At 39.3% G+C, this 20,886-nt stretch overlaps 1 protein-coding gene across 1 annotated transcript in view; it reads left to right on the forward strand.

Annotated features, from left to right (window-relative positions):
- The window catches only part of LOC134601194 (transmembrane protease serine 2-like), a 33,352-nt gene that overhangs the window by 7,328 nt on the left and 5,138 nt on the right, over positions 1–20,886 (forward strand). Inside the window, exons 4-10 of the mRNA XM_063446010.1 lie at positions 1,380–1,493; positions 5,055–5,184; positions 9,325–9,435; positions 11,795–11,838; positions 12,625–12,793; positions 13,975–14,135; positions 14,849–14,944. Coding sequence (XP_063302080.1) covers positions 1,380–1,493; positions 5,055–5,184; positions 9,325–9,435; positions 11,795–11,838; positions 12,625–12,793; positions 13,975–14,135; positions 14,849–14,944 — 825 coding nt within the window. The remainder of the gene's footprint in view (positions 1–1,379; positions 1,494–5,054; positions 5,185–9,324; positions 9,436–11,794; positions 11,839–12,624; positions 12,794–13,974; positions 14,136–14,848; positions 14,945–20,886) is intronic.

Raw genomic sequence — 20,886 nt, forward strand, 5'->3', positions numbered from 1 at the left:
GCCGCTGAGAGGTCAAGAAGAATTAGTATGGAGTAGTGGCCTTTGGATTTAGCTGCGATTAGGTCGTTAGTAACTTTGATAAGGGCAGTCTCTGTAGAGTGGAGAGGGCGGAAGCCAGATTGAAGAGGGTCAAGGAGAGAGTTGGAATTGAGGAAATGAGACACACGGGTAAAGACAAGTCTTTCCAGAAGCTTTGAGGAAAAAGGGAGCAGGGATATGGGACGGTAGTTAGAGGGGGTGGATGGGTCGAGGGATGGTTTTTTTAGTATAGGTACTACAGTGGCATGTTTAAGGTCAGCAGGGACGATGCCAGAGGAGAGCGAGCAGTTGAAGATGTGTGTTAGAGAAGGCACGAGACAAGTGGAGAGAGATCTAATAAGGTGAGATGGGACAGGATCGAGCGGGCAAGTGGTGGGGCGAGAGGAGCAAAGAAGAGCAGCCACCTCTTGGTCAGTAGCTGGGGAGAATGTCTGAAGGGTAGGAAAGGCATGATCTATGTGTGATTGAGAAACAGAAAGGCAAGGAGGGGAGAATTCTTTCCTTAGCTGTTCAATCTTGTCAGTGAAGTAACATGCGAAGTTATCAGCAGTAAGGTTAGTTTTGGGGGTGGCCACAGCAGGGCGAAGAAGAGAATTAAAGGTGTGAAAGAGACGCCTGGGGTTGCGGGAACATGAACTAATGAGAGTGGAAAAATAGGACTGCTTGGCAAGGGCAAGGGCTGCACTGTATGAACACAATATGAATCTATAATGGAGAAAGTCTGACTGGGTGCGAGACTTCCTCCAGGAGCGTTCAGCACAACGGGAGCATCTTTGCAGGTAGCGCGTTGATTTAGTATGCCATGGTTGGGGGCGGGTCCTCCTCGAGGTGCTTGTTTGGAGTGGCGCTGCAGTGTTCAAGGCAGATGTAAGAGTAGAGTTATATATGGAGATGGCCAGTGAAGGACAGGAGAGGGAAGGGATGGACAGCAGTTGTGAATCAATATCAGCTGACAACTGTTGGAGATCAAGAGAATTAAGGTCCCTCCTGAGTTGAGGGGGGTTAGGCTGAGGTTTTTGGGTGAGGGGGTATGTGAGAGCAAATGATAAGAGGTGGTGATCAGAGAGTGGATATGGAGTGTTGCAGATATTAGATACTGTACATGCATAAGTGAAGATTAGGTCAAGGGTATTGCCAGCTACATGGGTGGGAGAATCTGCCCACTGTGATAGCCCGAGGGAGGAAGTCATTGAAAGTAGTTTGGTGGCTGCAGAGGTCAAAGGTGGGTTTATAGGAATATTGAAGTCCCCGAGAATTAGGGATGGAATGTTAGAAGAGAGGAAAAACAAACTTCAGGATAGTACCGTTAATAACACAATTCACCATCATCTTTCTTTAAGGGAACTCTTCAAAGTGTGAAATGAAATGTTGGTCATCGTCACAATGTGTCTCTGCTTCCCAATGGTGTGACGGCACAGTACAATGTCCCAATGGAGAAGATGAAGCTTATTGTGGTATGTGTCAAATTATCTTCTTGACTTATTTTATCTACACTGATAGTTTATAGATTTCAAATTGTAATGAATTTTGTTGAACAGACTTAGTAAGTCAACAACGTGTAAATAGGTTTCAAACATGGGATGGAGTTAAACTCAGCATAAGACTTTGCGATACAAAGAAAATAAATGGAGTCATTCACTAAAAAGGGATTTGTGGTGAACTGCTTTGTCTTAACGGAGCAGTTAAATAAAATAACTTGAATTGTAAAGCAACATAACCACTATAGCTGACTGTCTTGGTTGAATAAAATTGACATTAATCATGGGGAGACATGGTCCAGGAAACACCATAACCACAGTATGTTATGGTTGTGTTGCGTAGTGTTAGCTTTAGCTAATAGGAAAATAAAGAAACACTCCATTTAGGTGTTTATTCAGTAACATTAAATTATGGCAAACTGACACTCAATTCTGTAAAATTATTTAGTTCAATAGAATGTTTGTGTTTTTTTTTTTAAATCTATTGCACGCAGAAAAAATAGAACTTCTCACTGCTGATATACCATATAAACTACTGAAATTTATTCTAATATACTGATCTTGCACATCAATAAATAGTCACAAAGACTCCACTGGTTCATCTCGAAATGCTGGAGTCCTTCATTGACTGTCATACATTAATAAAAAAATAGAAATTACATAAATACTCTATGATCGAGTTTTTTCATAATTTTCATATAGTTTAATTTTATTAAAGGAGCACTCTAAGCACCATAACAATTACAGCTCGTTGTAGCAGTTACAATGATATACGTCTACAGGCACAACCGGCTCGCAGTTTTTTCCTAGAATGGATAAATTCATACTTAAAAGTATAGATGTTTAAACCCCCTTCTGAATTTCAAAGGCTTAGTGCAAGGATGCCCTAAAGGTAGATCCCCCCCAGATGTTTTTAAAACTACAGCTTCCATGATGCTTTGCCATTCTAAAGGAATGCAAAGCACCATGGGCGTTGTAGTTCTACAACATCTTGGGATCCAGCTTTTGGGCACCCTTGGAGAAATGTTCGGCTGAAACCTTCCCATAGCCAGATAAATCACTATAAAATATCATCAGTTGCTAAAAGAACTGAAAGGGAAAGGCAAAGCAGCAGCAGCTCTCATTGAATATATTTTTTTAATTCTTTATTTTTCCTACTCGACAGGAGTAACAGGTGTACAGTAATAATTTTGCTTGTGCAGAAGCCAACATTGGTATTACATTAGAATGCCGAATATGCTCCAGATGAGCCTTATGATACCCTTTCTTTACATCTTTGATGCTTGTCTCCTATCGAGGGTTTTATATTTTTCAGGCATTCAGACATAACTATAGGAGTCCTATTTTAATATCTATCCATTAGCTCTAGATCTCCCTGTTCCTTCATTATTTTGACCACGCCTGAGGACATTTATTTAAAAAATATAAAAACGAAATTAAAATTAAGAAAGGTATACTTCCCTTGGGAATCGGGAAGTAAGAAAAGAGAGATCAGAACAGAAAACCAGAGTAGATAGTTCGAGAAAAAAAAAAGAGATAGATGGGGTGCAGCATCTGGGAGGCGCGGAGCAGAGATCGGGGGGCGGGGGGAGACCCAGGAGGACGGAGGGCGATCAGGGGCCCCTTGCGCAATATGTGATGGCATTGTCCCTCACAAGAATGATTATGTGCACGTGTGATGCGATCCACCTGTACAGGGAGTGCAGAATTATTAGGCAAGTTGTATTTTTGAGGATTAATTTTATTATTGAACAACAACCATGTTCTCAATGAACCCAAAAAACTCATTAATATCAAAGCTGAATATTTTTGGAAGTAGTTTTTAGTTTGTTTTTAGTTATAGCTATTTTAGGGGGATATCTGTGTGTGCAGGTGACTATTACTGTGCATAATTATTAGGCAACTTAACAAAAAACAAATATATACCCATTTCAATTATTTATTTTTACCAGTGAAACCAATATAACATCTCAACATTCACAAATATACATTTCTGACATTCAAAAACATAACAAAAACAAATCAGTGACCAATATTGCCACCTTTCTTTGCAAGGACACTCAAAAGCCTGCCATCCATGGATTCTGTCAGTGTTTTGATCTGTTCACCATCAACATTGCGTGCAGCAGCAACCACAGCCTCCCAGACACTGTTCAGAGAGGTGTACTGTTTTCCCTCCTTGTAAATCTCACATTTGATGATGGACCACAGGTTCTCAATGGGGTTCAGATCAGGTGAACAAGGAGGCCATGTCATTATATTTTCTTCTTTTATACCCTTTCTTGCCAGCCACGCTGTGGAGTACTTGGACGCGTGTGATGGAGCATTGTCCTGCATGAAAATCATGTTTTTCTTGAAGGATGCAGACTTCTTCCTGTACCACTGCTTGAAGAAGGTGTCTTCCAGAAACTGGGAGTTGAACTTGACTCCATCCTCAACCCGAAAAGGCCCCACAAGCTCATCTTTGATGATACCAGCCCAAACCAGTACTCCACCTCCACCTTGCTGGCGTCTGAGTCGGACTGGAGCTCTCTGCCCTTTACCAATCCATCCATCTGGCCCATCAAGACTCACTCTCATTTCATCAGTCCATAAAACCTTAGAAAAATCAGTCTTGAGATATTTCTTGGCCCAGTCTTGACGTTTCAGCTTGTGTGTCTTGTTCAGTGGTGGTCGTCTTTCAGCCTTTCTTACCTTGGCCATGTCTCTGAGTATTGCACACCTTGTGCTTTCGGGCACTCCAGTGATGTTGCAGCTCTGAAATATGGCCAAACTGGTGGCAAGTGGCATCTTGGCAGCTGCACGCTTGACTTTTCTCAGTTCATGGGCAGTTATTTTGCGCCTTGGTTTCTCCACACGCTTCTTGCGACCCTGTTGACTATTTTGAATGAAACACTTGATTGTTCGATGATCACGCTTCAGAAGCTTTGCAATTTTTTAGAGTGCTGCATCCCTCTGCAAGATATCTCACTATTTTTGACTTTTCTGAGCCTGTCAAGTCCTTCTTTTGACCCATTTTGCCAAAGGAAAGGAAGTTGCCTAATAATTATGCACACCTGATATAGGGTGTTGATGTCATTAGACCACACCCCTTCTCATTACAGAGATGCACATCACCTAATATGCTTAATTGGTAGTAGGCTTTCGAGCCTATACAGCTTGGAGTAAGACAACATGCATAAAGAGGATGATGTGGTCAAAATACTAATTTGCCTAATAATTCTGCACACAGTGTATATGCTTAGTAAATCTCCTACAGAAAGTTAGGAGTGGTCAGGGATTGGCTGATAGACTTCCTGGTTTGAGTGCACAACATTTTTTTTAATTGAAGTTTACTACATCTAATGCCTTAACATGGTTAAGGTGGTGTATGCACACACAAGTGGATCTTAAAGGGAATCCCTCTGGAATCAGTAGCTTGCTATATGCAAAAAAATAAAATTATATAAAAAAGCTTCAAATTCCACATCAATGCATATGAATAACTGCATCTAACGTCTATTGCCAGCACTGATACATTTGAAATATCGTTTACAGTTCGACTATACGGACCGGAGTTCCTACTGCAGGCCTATTCCTCAGTCAAGGGCAGATGGCTCAATGTGTGCAGTGACAAATGGAATGACAATTTTGGGAAGGCTGCTTGCCGTGAGTTAGGATATAACACGTAAGTAATAGTAATTTCGAATTCAAACAGCATACATGGAGTCCTGTGTTTATCCTTCTTATAGCACGTAAATAGAACCTTGGATGGTTTAAGAGACAAAACATGTACTGGAGTTTTATGAGTAGTTTAAAAAGTTCAGTAACGCACATGCAAAGTAAGAGTATGGCAAAATGTTGGTAAGTTTAGGGGAAATAATCCTTTTATCAAGTCTAAAACATTTAATGACTCAATTGTCACACAAGTCAAAACAACAACAGGACAGATACAAAGATCTAATCAAAATCTAATAAAGGCAGGGAATAGAAGAAAAAACAAAACTCTGTCTGTTAGTCCGATGAAAAATTAATTAAGGATGGTGCAATACCTTGTTAGTTTGCCTCGGGGTACATCAAACACACAATATGAAGGAGAATAGTTTAATAGAAGGAAAATAATTTAATCAAAGAAAATAGAAGGAAGAGTTATACAAATGCGTTTGTGCTGATGGGGAATAATCTTAATTTTCCTTTTCCTTTACAATAGAAAATGATCCTCATTTGTTCAATGTCCTCAATGTCTGTTGCCAAAGAGATATAGATCTGTGCACTAGACTTGCGCGTGCATTTTCAAGTGAATCCCAATTTTGGGAAGTCAGCGAATTATCCTAAATTCTGAATATTCTCAAATGGATGAATTACAAAACAAGTTAAATGGTCAGTGGGCAAACTATTTTGTTTGTTTCATGACTCACACTTTACTATTTGCCTCACTCATCGACAGCAGTTTGGGGCTCTTAAGTTTATAAATGGAGAAGACATAGGGTGACAGCTGAGGGCTATTTCAAGTCCCCCTACCTTGCCCCTCACACACAGACTTTGGGTAACGGAAGTATTAAAAACAATTGGTGGAGTGGGCATGCCATTGACTCTCTGCAAAGCTAGGGGCATGGCTAGTCTCGTGAGACATAAGAATTACGTGTCAGAGCACTCTGATTGGTGGGCTTAATTTTATATTTTTAATTTTTGGATCATTCAAATCATTTCATATGGATTTTGAAGAGACCAAAAGTAGCACATTCAGTTCTCTAGAACCAATGTTTTTTTTTTTCTGGATAAGTTGATTCACACTAACTGAATTGTTTTTTCATGCACAAGTCTACTGCACACTTCCACTGTGCATGGTGAGAATGAAAGGTTATACATATATTTTAGAAACTCTAGCGAAAACCACATTGCATCCCTTACATAACACTTAAATACAAACATTTCTATTTTCTTTTAGGTGCCAGAGAGACCAATTAACATTATTTACTTAATATTTTTACTGAACAATCTGTTACACCATACAACTGTCTTGCATTTGACCAGATACGTTCGCAGTTTGATGAAAATAAGCATATTAAGTGAAGGCGTATCCCAAAGCACCCCGTACATAAATATGTTAACGCTTTATTACACTTGCTACACTTGTTATGGTTACAAATATCACGGCAGCTTTGGGGTGTGAGAGAGGAGTAAGCAGACAAAATAGTTTCTATGAAATTGCATTGTTGTTTATGTCACCTGGGGGCAATTTTGGAGGACAAAAAAGTACCTAATTATTTTACCTATTTTTTTTTTAAATTATTGTTATTCTGAGATATGTAATAGGCACTCCAGGCTTTAAGTGACTTTTACAATTAGTTTCATCTTTTTCTAACATCTGGGAGAGGTTTATAGATGAGTGAGCTCAGTACATTTCTGCAGAGGAACTTGTGCAAAACATTGGTGTGCAGATAAACCAGGATAGAGGTTGTATCATGAAAGCAATCACTGTCTTACAGTACCTGTAGTGTACTTCTAATTACCTGTCGGTCAGCCTGGCCACCTACTTGAGATGGTCCCACCACATTAGGAACAGTCCCGATCACTTTCATGTGTGGTCCCACTCTTTTCATGGGTAAATCTGTACTTTTGGGCAGCCTGCTCCCTTGCCTGCTCACTTGCCCAGAAGGTAGGGAGGCATTGTTGGCAAGTATGTTTTAACTAGTCAATGCACACGTTTTTGGTATACCTGGATAAAACAGTTATTTCCAGAGTATTATAGTGGGTTTGTAAGCAAAGTAACATTTAGTCAAAGTCTCTTCCAATTTCTCTACCGTCCCCCTATCTTGGCCCATGCCATCCTCTTGAATAATGGTTCACATGGGTGATTGCATGGGAGTTAGTACATGTTTGGTCATATTACATGTGTACACTAGTCTACTATTTGGCTCATTTTTTTCTGCTGTTTCAAACTCTACAAAGACATCACGAGAGATGCAATAGGGGTTCTGGCAGAGGTTTTGTAAAGTCAGTAAAACCTAAGTGAATCCCACAAGAATAATAAAAAAGGCTTGAGTGGCCCTTTAAATTGACATCATTTCCTTCAGTCTTTCTTTTCTTAGAGATCTCACGAAAAGTGTGGGAGAACTGAAGGACTTGCCATGCCAATGGGACTAATCAGCTAGAATAACACGTTTTACTCGTGGAATGGACTTCCCTAGCGTGTTTCTCTTTATTTTTTATTTAGGCTTATACAGGCAATATTACAAAGCCAACGTACATTACAAAGACACACAAAAATAACAGAACTTGAAATATAAAAATACATTCAGCAAAATACAGGACACATAAAAATCAGATAAAATTAAGCAAAAAGTAGTGACTTTGTCAACAGCTTATTCAAGGTTGACGTTAAGCTTAGTAAGGTTAAATCAAATGTAAAACATTAGGTAAGGACCATTTAAAAAAAAAAAAAATGACGAGTGGTGGAGGCCTCGTGACTGGAACTTCAACAGAAAGAAACACAAAGCAGACGGGTAAGGGTGGAAAAAAGCGGATGAGGGAAAAAGCAAAAAGCTAAAAAAAATCACAGACAAAAATGAACAAGAAAAAAAATACAAGTAGAAAGATGAGTGGGTAAAATAGAAGCAGGAGGGCAGCAGGGTACAAGAGTGCAGGCTCCAACAAACTATCTGCATCAGTGGGCTCGTAAAATTTACACCATCCAGGATCAAGTCAAATCCTATTATATCATGGTTGGATGTCATGCAATTTCACAGTGATTTCTTCCATGGTTTATTTTATTTAAATAAAGATGTTCAGGCGTATGGGCTTGAGTTCCGTTTTTTCATGATACAATTGTGTGTTCAAATAAAGAACCTATGAACAAGACAAGGTTAATTTTTAGAAAGTCTAAGACACGCAGCCCAGCTATTCAGCAAAATGACTTTGGGATCAGGGTGGACCTCAACTTTCAAGGCATCTTTTAATAAGCAATATACAATGATCCAAAAACCTCCAATCACAGCACATTAACTGGTGGAAGGAGGACAACCCTCTCAATTATTGATAAAATGATGAGGGGAATATTTTGTTTTTATCTCTTGAGTCAAAATACCAATGAGACAATAATGTAAATGCTTTCTCATATAGTCATTCAGATTCTAATCTTTCCGGTAGCAGAACACATTCTCCCATTCCTCCTCTGAGACAGACATCTCCATATGATAAGTTATAAAGATGCCCAAATATAGTCAGGGCAGCATTTACTTGTTCGGCAGGATGACCCATCAAGAAATTCCGCAACAGTTAAAAAAAAAAAAAAAAAAACTTTCCACCATAGGCATATTATGGAGATCCATTACACCTCCATAAGCATTAACACTGAGAGACTCACTTACCAAACAATTTTTCTCAACACCACAGTTCAACACCACACACCTCATAGAATCTTGGGTTGCTCAGAATAGGGAACATAGTGGAATTAGTCAGGCTGTCTCTGTTTCTCCCTGACATAGTCTTTCTGAATGATTGATTGTGATGAGCTGCATGAAGAATGATAGCACATAGAGACCTTGAGAGCTTTATCCGTGGAAGCATCAAGAGCTACACCAAGGGGCACATGATAATTTTTTTTTCAACGCAGCATATTTCTCCATGTGTAGAATTCCACCTTAACATCTGGAAATGTTAGGTAGCATGGTAGCACAGTGAATCTATCAATCAATGTCATAATTCCATATCAATCATTATAGTACATGTGAAGTTCAAGTAGAGTTTTACTTACCATTGACGGTGACTTTAGTTTTGAGTAATGGTCACTTTCTACAATGTTCACAGTCATATATGATTATTTCAGGAGCACCTATTATAAAAGTGGAATGACCTGGCATGGATATACCATTGATGGCTATGCAGTACTGAATAGCAGTAGCCCAAACGGCAAGTTGCAGAACACCCTTTCAGTCAGGTATAAATTAATTTATTTCAAGGTGCTGTTCTGTCTGCACACATCATGAAATTCAAAAGTAACATATTCTGATAATTTTTTATTGATCTGTTAGTCTGTTCTTCTGCTCTGACTGTCGAGCTATCCTTCTGTCTGTCGAGCTATCCTTCTAACTTTGTCTGTGTATTACCTGCCTATCTACAATGTACAACGTAAAACTAAATGAATCCACCAGAAATACTGCTGGAAATACCAGAAACTTGTAGTGAGATTACAAATCGTAGGAAATAAACAATATTATTAAATTAATCTTTAACTTAAAAATTTATTAAATCTGTTATCAATAAGTCCAATATGTATCAGTTCCGTAACAATATCACAAGTAGGTTTGAGTAATACCACAACTAAAGAGGAGGGGTATTTGGACAACTTAAATATAGAGTTGACCTAACACAGACACACTTGCTATGGCAATACAGCACTTTATTACAGGCACAGGTTGTAATGCAAACAAATACAGCGTAACATGACTGCATTCAGTATTGTAGAAATCCACTAGGTGGCAACAAAGTACCTGCAATTAAAAAGAATAGTTCATAGTGCTCACTGTATATTAGGTACTTTATTAATTGGTGGAAGGAGGACAACCCTCTCAATTATTGTAGGGATAATTGAAATTTAAATAATCGTTTAATTAAAGGCTAAATGGAGGGCTTGATAGAGCCCTGGTTATAATACCTAAAGGAGCACTAAAAAACAAAAAGGGGCAATAAACCGAAATATCACCAAAAGGTAAAATAACTGTCTAGTGCCCTTACATAACAGTATCATACATTTAACAAGGAGGGTATAGTCAGGGGAACTGTCTTCTATTCTTGGCACAAAATGTTTTCTCAATATGCACTGTCCCTCTTTGGAGGAGGTCATGTTACAAATATTCTAGAAATCCATACTAAGACAGTTTGGTACCCTCACACCAGGAATCCATCCTATAATACTATTCATTGTCACCTGCTGCCCAACCTCATGCCGCTTTCTATAAAGCCCCTTCATGTTATAAAACCAAAAACTTAGGTATATTGAAAGTGAATGTTCCATTATACACTTACCGGTGTAAAGCTAATTAACTTCAAACATTCTATGGTATTTTATTTTTTCTGTAATATGGCATTCTTACCTCAGTAAAACAGAGAATTACAAAAAAATAACTGTCTACTGGAAAACCTAATAGAATATTGCAATAAAATGAAAATGAATTAAAAAAAAAATGATAGAGATAGAGATAAAAAAAGGAATAATTCAAATGGATTATAAAATAAATATATATTAAATATGACAAGGTATGACTGGCTGGAAATCATTGTATTGCAATATTCTACTTTTTCCACTGGATAGTTATTGTAGATATTGGTTATATTTTCTTTTATAGCGCTCATTTAGGTATTATTGCCATTGTTAAATGAAGTACATGTAAAAAATAAATGAGAAAGACTCATCCCTAGTATATGGCAGGATCCTGAAACCATATACATACACCTTCGGTCAGACTGATTGAAAGCCGACAGTTAGTGTGTCCGATGAGGTCACAGCAGTTAGCTGGGAGTGAAGCAGGGAAGACCATAGATACTATTTAGAGGATTTCTAAAAACACCATCTGACCCAGGATCCAGTCATACACTAAAGGTAGGGAAGAGATTTTCATACTCCTCATTTAACATAAAATCAATTTCCATTTAAAACTTGATGAAAGGATCATTATATTAAAAAAATAGTGTTGAGTTGACACATGCCCTTTAAGTTGAAAATAGACAAACTGGAGAAATTCTCTGTCAGCAAGGCTTTCAGATAGTCTGGCCTTAAATTTGAAATTCTCCCTTTAATAAATAAAGCCAAACATGGAACAAAACATAAACAATCACTATAGAAAACTCCAAGGAAAAACATAAATGCTCAAAGAATGTATTCAAAGTAGAAGTAAATATGAAAAGCAGAAAACACCAACAACAATAAAATCACGTAAAGTGAGCATTTCTTTTTTTTTCATGGAGTCTTCGGATTGCACTATTTTAGTTCCTTAAATAACCAACAATACCTTAGGTTCACGTGCAACCCTACAAGTATCTTTTTCCAACAATACAACCCTCGTATTTATTGGCTAAACCCCAAATTGTGGAGAAGGGGAGAGTGAATTACAAAATGTAAGCAAAAAGTGCCCATTTGAAAGATTCTCCAACATAGCTATAGTCACAGATTCACTATTTTTGTCTAAATTTAGCAATTTAGTTTTCAGTCCAGCACACTGAACAAACCTCTCCGTTTAGTTATTGCTCACAATATAAAAAAATTGTAACATGAAATATTTTGATTATTTCTCTTTCAGTGTTTCTTGTAGGTCTTTAGTTGGAGTCTCGTTACAGTGTATAGGTAAGTGTTCTCATTTAACGATCTGCACATTTTCTTATTGTATGCTTGTACTGGAAGAGGTCTTGCTAATGAGGAAAACATATCCTTTATTACAGGCCTTAAATACATAACAAATGTATCCTATACCTCTTTGTGAACAGCAGGAGGCAGTGTGCATACTAAAATGCTTTGATTAAAAGAAAATAAAAAAAATTATAGTACCCCAAATATTAAAAAAGAGATGTATTTGCATGTTATAGGCCAAAGTAGGGGTGCCCACATCTGGTGGATCAGGGGGATATCTTCAAGTTTGTCAGTTCATCACAAATCAAAGTTAATTGAATAAAACCTGTTGTATGAAATATTTTTGTACTTCATGGCTTCACTCTTAATTTCAGGATAGGCTTTCATAAAAATAGCACAAGTGCTAGCTTAGGTGAGGTGAGCTGTATTGTCAATTAAATTGTTTTTTCTATTAACATAATATATCACTAATTCCTTTAGAATGTAGAACCAGATCCATCTTCAAACTCTTTGTTCATTATACCCCTATTATACCCCATTATTGGATTCTTTACGCATATATTCTCCATTCCCCTTTCTGATTTCCCAACTCGTTTCTCAGTACTTTGGAAGACGTCACATATTCACAGAGGAAAATATACATTTTTAATCATGATATGTCTTTTAAATTGATGTCTAACTTCATGTATTTGCTCAATGTCATTGGATGTTAGACCTTATCACTGACTTAGCTTTTGGAGGAAAACTTTCCAGTTTCTGACACATGACATTGTTTCACTGCAGAATGCGGTTCAAAAGATAACAGTACCTCGAGCCGGATAGTTGGTGGTAATTTATCCTCAATCAATGACTGGCCATGGCAAGTTAGTCTGTATAGCAGTGGGAAATTTACCTGCGGTGGTTCCATTATCACTCCAAACTGGATCGTCACTGCTGCACACTGCATAGAAGGGTAAGCTTAGACATCTGACTTCTCATTAAGAATGTGTTTCACAGCATAGTGGAAGAGCTATGTTGATACATTATTATTATACATGAGGACATGACAGGTTTACGTCTACAGTGCTTCTAGAAAACTATTTCATCCAGAACTAGGGACCTGCAGCCTACTAACACAATAACTTCTTCTATGGGATATAGTGATTATGGTGCTTGGATTGCTCCTGTAAGATATTTACACAGATCGGAGGTTTGAACAATTAATTTAATATGTTGGTTCATTGTTACCATCAATAAACTGAGAATAGTTCAATATAATATATACTAAGCATCTCATGGTTCCCTGGAATACAGACAATCACCACTAGAGTGCACAGATACACTTAGGATACGTCTAGCCTCAATTTTATATATTCCCATAAAATGCTATGTGCTCAAGTAGTGTAGCTGTTCTCCTAACTGCATACCACCTGTCTTGGCCATGTGCCTAAAAATAGTAACATAATGTGTATGTTCCTCTATAGCTCTTTGAATTTAAAATAAAACATTAATAAACAAATTATGTCACGTGACTGAGATCCTATAATCACAGCTTGAAACATTGACTTTTCCATTTTAAAAAAATGGAATGGCTGCATGTCATCACTCGTATGATGAGTGTTCCACCAAAAAGCGACTCATCAGGGTACCCGAGGATCGTATCAACTTATGGAATGGAATCACGTGATTTTGTTAACTATAGAGAACCCAGCAGTCATGGGGCAAAAGAAACAACCAACCAGAATTAAGAGGAAGGGGCCAAGAGCAAGAAAACTTTGAAGGAGGCTGGATGAATACAAAAACTCATTTACACCGGATGATGATGTCACATTCTCATTGAGCAATGTCTGTGAAATATACACTCATACACGGCTATACAGACAGTTTGTGTACAACAGTGAAGGGTTTGAAGCAACTGCTTTTTTATGAATCTAAGAATTTCTGCATGCTGTGTGACCAGATCACTTTTTAGATTACGGGACTTTGTATTCCTTCCTTCAATAGACTGATTTCAGCAGTGGAAAGTGGTTATTTTTATTGTCTCTGCATGAATTTGTGTCTGGGTTGAATGCATGCAAGAGACTTGCAATATGAACGTAACAAAACTAACAGCAATGATCTTTTTCATTAATCGTTCCCCCTTTTCCTTTTCAGATCTAACACATCAGTATGGCAGGTTTATTATGGATCAGTAGTAAAAGGAGTTGGATCCTCCTCATATGTCGACAAAGTTATTGCTCACCAAAGTTATGACGCAACAACTAAAAACAATGATATCGCCCTGATGAAATTGAAATCAACAATAACATTTAGCTGTGAGTTAATTGTAACTGAAAAACATATACAAGTTTAACTGAGTTTACAATGATTTTAGTGACCTGTACATTTGAGAAAAGTCTAGAATATTGGATATGGAATTATGATATGCTCGTATAAGCAGGCCAACACACAAATTGTATCTCATGCACATATACACACACCCAACTCCTGACACATCCATACTTGCAAAGAAAAAAATACCACTGCCTATCATATATAGCTTAATAAATTAAATCTCTTTATTTCCTCAAAAGTGATTAAAACACAGTGATACAATACTGTCAAATAAAGCTACCAGTATATATCTCAGAAAGAGTAAGCGTATGCTAATAAATACAAAATCAAAGAAGACACACATCGGCATACCATACCTTAAAGCAGTAAGAGGTATCACTGAGCCCACACCCAGCATTTCAGCTATAGCTATTTTTCAAGGTTCTATAGCTGAAAAAAGGCTCTATAGCCAAACTTTTAAAACTTTAAACATTAACTGGGAGACATCAAAGGGACACCTCCTATTCTGGTCTAAACATAGTGAAATTTATATTTTTATGTATCCAAGACCTGAGGAAGGATTCTGGGGTTGGCAATGTGACTTGATTTAGGGAAGAGACCACTCTATAGTGATGTCTAGAAATTGACCAGTGAATGTTTAGAAGAAGTTCATCTATCATACATTATCTAATAAATATTGATGTTCTGTTTACAGCCACTGCAAGACCAGTCTGTTTACCAAATCATGGAATGAACTGGGTGACGGAAAACCAATATTGGATTTCTGGATGGGGCTCTACATATGAAGGAGGTAAGTGTTCTATATACTTCAATTCATTAATACAAATGTCTAATTTATATAACTACCCTCACGAGTTGACTCGTATACCTCTCTAGGGGCTGATTGGCTGTTCAATTTTATCTGTTATGGTGTGACCAGTTAGCATCAAGAGAAAAGATAAGGAACTGAATACCAGTTGGCAAACAGTTAAAATTAAATAGAAAAGTTGGGTCACCATTACCTCAGCTGAACAATATTTATATTTTCCCAAACTCTACAATATGGATGAGGAAGTAAAAACATGACTGCTTTTTTTTTTTTTTTTTTACAATGTCTGATTTTTATTGAGTTTTTGTCAAATTCTTGTCGAACATAAGTATAAAATAAATATGAGCAAGGGGGTACAGAAATAAGAAAAGGAAGGTGGGGGATGAGCATTAAATATCATCTTAAGTGCTACGCAGAGCACTGGATTAGTACATCATATCTCATAACTGTTGTTGAGCTACAGTAATAACATTGACAGAAATAACATTGACAGAGTTATGCATGATACATTGACAGAGTTATACATGGTACATTTAGAGGGGTATGTGTCCTTGTGAATTTATAGTAACCGTTGGCCTGGATTCGTCAAGAGCGTGTGGGTTATGTGTGTATGGCTTTCAAGTTCAGTAGGTGTAACGTCCAACTGGCCCACTCTTTCACATGTAATTCCTCCCTAATTCTGCTTGCCATGCGCTCGCACTTGTATGTGGAGTCCACCCTGTTCCAAATTTCTAGTATAGTTGGTGCATTTGTTGCCTTCCAGTGGCTCGCTATACTAATTTTAGCTGCCATTAATAAGTGTATGGCCACTACTCTTTGGTTGGACGAGAAAATGGCCGTGGAGAGGTGTATAAGATAGCATTCTGCTGTAAACGGGATGGGAGTAAGTGTGAGCCTCTGGAGAATTTTCTCTACCTGCCGCCAGTACGGTACCAAGATAGAGCATCCCCAAAAGATGTGCTTAAATGATCCCACATGTGTTCCACATCTCCAACACAGAGGGGAGACGGATTGGTACATGTGAGACAGTCTAGTTGGGACCAGGTACCACCTCATCAAAATCTTGCAATATGCCTCCCAATGTGACAAGCTTTGTGATGATGCTCTAGTGAGTTGTATGGCTTGGAGCCAAGTAGGTAGAGGTATGGAAGTGCTCAATTATTTTTCCCATTGATCTATATAGCCGTAGCGTGATAGTGGGTCTGCCTCATTTATGGAGTTGTAGCACAGGGAGAGTGATTTGGCCTTTGTGCCTTTGCCAATGCTGTGAAGTCCAAATTTGGTTAACTGGGATTCTTCATAGCATTGTATATTATATGTTTGTAAGATGTGCTTCACTCGGATGTATGCAAATATGTCTCTAGAGGGTAGGTTAAATTCTGCTTGCAATCCAGGGAATTGTTTAAGGTTTTGTGCAGCATATAATTGGTAGACTCGTTCTATTCCCTTGGATACCCAAGTTTTGACCGGAATGTTTTCTGATATGGAGTTGAGGACTTCAATAGGGGCAAAAAAGAGACGGTTTGCTGTTCCAGTAAGTGGGCCAGCCCATCGTGCCCAACCCTGTAACATTAGTTTTGTGCTAGGCAGGTAGCCCTTCTGTTTTGTGTTCCCCTCCGTGCCCAACCAGATCATCTGATCTATCGAGGTTGGGTGGACGCAAGCATCCTCCAATGGTTTCCATATTGGGGGAGTACCACCAGTCAGAACTCCCAGGCCCTGCGCTAAAATGGTTGCCTTATAATAAGCCTTTATATTAGGGATCCCCAAGCCTCCTTTCATCGGTCTTTGCCAAGTTAGGCGTCTTGCAATTCTTGTTTTTTTTTTCTTTCAGTTAAATACGTTTTGGAATCTCTTTATAAGTTTGTCTGGTAGTGCCACCGGTATTGTGCGGAATAGGTACAACACATGGGGCAATGACATCATCTTGGTAGTGTGTAGATCCTCCCCATCCATGACCTCCAGACCCTGCCATGAGTCTAGTTGGGTTTGCAGTTTGTAGATTACTGGTTTGTGATTTTCCTGTACAAGTTGGGCGTCGGATTTAGTTAGGTTGATGCCCAGGTATTTTATGTAAGTAGATCTCCAATTAAATGGGTGAGTTAGTGCTAGTGTTTGTATTGCAGAGGCGGGAAGACTTATGGGCAATGCCTGGGTTTTTGTCAGGTTATTTTTATAGTACACTTTGCCATATTGTTGTAGTAAATTCATTAGATGAGGGATTGATTTGTGGGGGTCTGTAACATATAGTAATATGTCATCTGCAAATAGTGCGATTTTTTTGTGTCCCGGCTGGGGTGGTGAGCCCTCTAATGTTAGGGTGTGTCTTTATGCGATGGATTAGTGGTTCTAGACATAGTATAAACAAGAGAGGAGAAAGTGGACAGCCTTGGCGGGTGCCGTTACTAATTTTGAAAGGGTCTGATAGGAATCCGGAATTGCACACTCTAGCTGTAGGACCATGATACAGTGCCAGAATACCAGTTAGTGTGGAAGTAGAAAAACCCAGTTTGGCCAGCGTCATTGTCATATATCAGTGTAACCGATCGAATGCCTTTTCTGCGTCAAGCGCTAGAATAACCCCCCTCTGATTGCTTTTCTTGGCCCACTTTGTTAGGTTGATGAAGTATCTAGTATTGTCACCTGCTTGTCTACCAGGAACAAAGCCAGCTTGTTCTACTGACACTAAATCCGTGAGTAAGGGTTTGAGTCTTGTTGCCCATATTTTTGCGTACAACTTAACATCAGCATTTAACAAGGAGATGGGCCTAAGGTTTCCACAGACAGTGGGTTGTTTGCCTGGCTTAGGGAGCGTTACTACGTGGGCTTCCAGCATCTCTTTGGGCATGGTACCGGAGTTTTTTATGTCATTAAAAAGTAAAGTGACATATGGTACCAAGGTGGATTTTAGCTGGTGATAATAATAATTAGACAGCACGTCTGGTCCTGGAGCTTTATGCTTCGGAATAGAATGAATGGCTTTTGTGACTTCATCTTCCGTGAAAGGACTGTCTAGAGTCGTACTTTGAGCTAGGGTTAGTCGGGGTAGTGAGGTAACGCCTTCTAAAAAGGATTGTATATCCATGTTACTTGGTTGGGATGTAGATGTGTTGTCTTTAAGGTTATATAAATGATGGTAGTATTGTGCCAGTTCATTTACTATGTCTTCTGGGTTATATAGGTTGACCTTGGAGTGAGAATGAATGTACGGGATTTTGGACTGGATGCGTCTGGCCTTGAGTTTGTTTGCTAATAGTTTGCCTGCTTTATTGCCCTGGGTGTATTGCGTGAGTTTCATGGATCTCATCCAGCGTTCGGTGGTTACCAAGGACAAAGAGTGTAGTTCATTCTGGAGTTCGTTTATCTTCTTGGATAAAGATTTGGAGGGTTTTAATTTATTTTGGGTTTCTAATGTCATGAGGTCATGCGTTATCTTGTTTTGGGCAACTGCAGTTATTTTTTTTACGTTTCGACCCCTACTGAATGAATACCCCTCTCATTACTGCCTTATGTGCTACCCATATTGTGCTAATTGGAGTATCATCCAATGTATTTTCCTGGAAGTATACGGCTGCTTCATGTGTGACTGTTTGCAGCACAGATGTTACATCTAGTAGTCCTTCATTAAGTCTCCACTTCCCCCTACCTCTGGAGGGGTAAAGGGCTGCTAAAGTGATTATGACTGGCGCGTGGTCTGACCATGTCCTCACCCCTATGGATACCTCCCTCACATTTGATAGTGTGGTGGCATCGACCACACAAAGGTCTATTCGGGAATATGTCAAATGGACTGGGGAAAAGTATGTGTAGTCCCTGTCTTTGGGGTATTTAGAGCGCCAAGTGTCATACAGGTTGTTTTCAAAGAGCAGGGTGGAAAGAAGGGAGCTTATAGTTTTCACTTGTTTTGTGGGGTGTCTGTTCGATTCCCTGCAGATATCGAGTTCGGGGTAAAGGGTGCAATTAAAGTCGCCACATATGTTTCATCTTATTAATTTGTTTCAGGGCTCGGCGGATAAATTATATTTGGTCTTCATTGGGAGCATAGAGGAAAGCTATAGTAACCAAAATACCATTTAACGTTCCCACCAACACTAGCAGTCTACCCGCTGTGTCCGTGTAGCGTGAATTTTCTGTAAATACCCAATCTAAGTGGAAAAACACGGAGACCCCCTTAGATTTACTTGGAGAGTATGCATGGATAGCTTGGGGGTATTTCTTGTTATATAGTTGTGGGGGTTTGCGAGAACAAAAGTGAGTCTCCTGAAAGAATACTATCGCTGCTTCAGATTTTACCATTTCGAGTGCAGCTAAGCGACGCTTATGCGGGCTATTGAGTCCCTTCACATTAAGGGATAACATTTTAAAGGAGGCTGCCATATTATTTATAGCATGGTGTTGCGGTGAATGGTGTTGTGGGTTTTGGAAACATTTGCGTTATGCATTGGTGGTATTGGAGTAGTGAGGGCATGAGACCTGTGTATTGTGGACATTTCGTCAATAAGATATTCTGATCTCGATCACTCTTTGTGAATTTATGCTCAAGGGGGGGGGTATGGGGGAGGTAAACAAAAAAGCAGAATGGTACAAACGATAACCTAAGTAAATAACAACTTTGCGTGAGCCGCAAAGGATGCGACCTGAGTGTGGGTCACAGAGGGCACCACACATGGTTCGGTCGAGGAGGGGTGGTGGGTGACCCACCTGTTTGTCGCCCTCATTATGTGTTTGTGGCTACAGTGCGTTTTTAGACATAGTCGTATTGGTCGACACAAGTATATACACATTTCAGCATAATAACATAGCCCTTCTAATTGTTCCTATGGCAATTAACTGTCCCAGTATCTGCTCACGTGAGCGTGTGGAGGACATGCTGGTCTTGAAACTAACATTAGCATTTACAGTTAGTACGTCTGTGCAGACAGGTAATTGTCGTTGATTAAAGTATGTGGGAATAACAAGAAACTTTCCCAGTACCTGTTCACATGAGCATGTGGAGGACATGCTGGCTTTGAAATTAACATTTACAGTTAGTACATCTGTGCAGACAGGTAATTGTTGTTGATTAAAGTACATAGGAGTAACAAGAAACTTTCCCAGTACCTGTCCACGTGAGCGTGGGGAGGACACGTTGGCATTGAAACTAACATTAACATTTACAGTTAGTACGTCTGTGTAGAAAGATAATTGTCGTTGATTAAAGAACATGGGAACAACAAGAAAAGAAAAGAGATAACGAGAAACCATTAATGATACTTAAGTGGTCCGTACGTGTGGAGGTGTTTTGTGGTAAATTACACCATAGGCACGGAATCACGTTGTGCTGGTGAACCAGCAAGAGTCCATTCAGGCCTCAACTTTCTTGGTGGGGACTTTTGTGGTGCAGATGGTCCCATTGCGTGGTGTAAGCCCCATTCTTTGAGCTTGGCTAGTCCCACTTCAGGTTCCAATATGGGCACTGATTTCCCTTTTGTACCATATCAGAAGTTTCGTTGGGTAGCCCCATCTGTAGGATATATCATGGTTCCTGAGCGTTTTGGTGACGTCTTTGAACTCTCATCTGCGTGCCATGGTGGTAGCTGATAGATCTGCAAAGATAGATAGGTAGGGCTCTGGCAGAGTTAGAGATTTTCTCGCCGCCTTAAGGAACTCGTCTATGGATCCATAATAGTGGAAGCGAGCGATAGTGTCTCTAGGTGTGTCTGCAGTGAACTGGGCAGGCCGTGGCAGGCAGTGTACTCTATCAAGCGTCCAGGCTTCCTCAGCCAGGTGCGGCACCATTGCTTTGCATAGGCCTCGCAGATATTGCGTTAGTTCCTCTTGAGGCACCGAGTCTGCTATGCCCCGGAAACATAGGTTGTTTCGACGTGCTCTATCTTCCATATCTGCCAGTTTGAGTTTCATGGTGGAGTGTTCCTCCTCTAAGT

This window comes from Pelobates fuscus, chromosome 1 (genome assembly GCF_036172605.1).
Source record: "Pelobates fuscus isolate aPelFus1 chromosome 1, aPelFus1.pri, whole genome shotgun sequence".
Taxonomy (NCBI): Eukaryota; Metazoa; Chordata; class Amphibia; order Anura; family Pelobatidae; genus Pelobates; species Pelobates fuscus.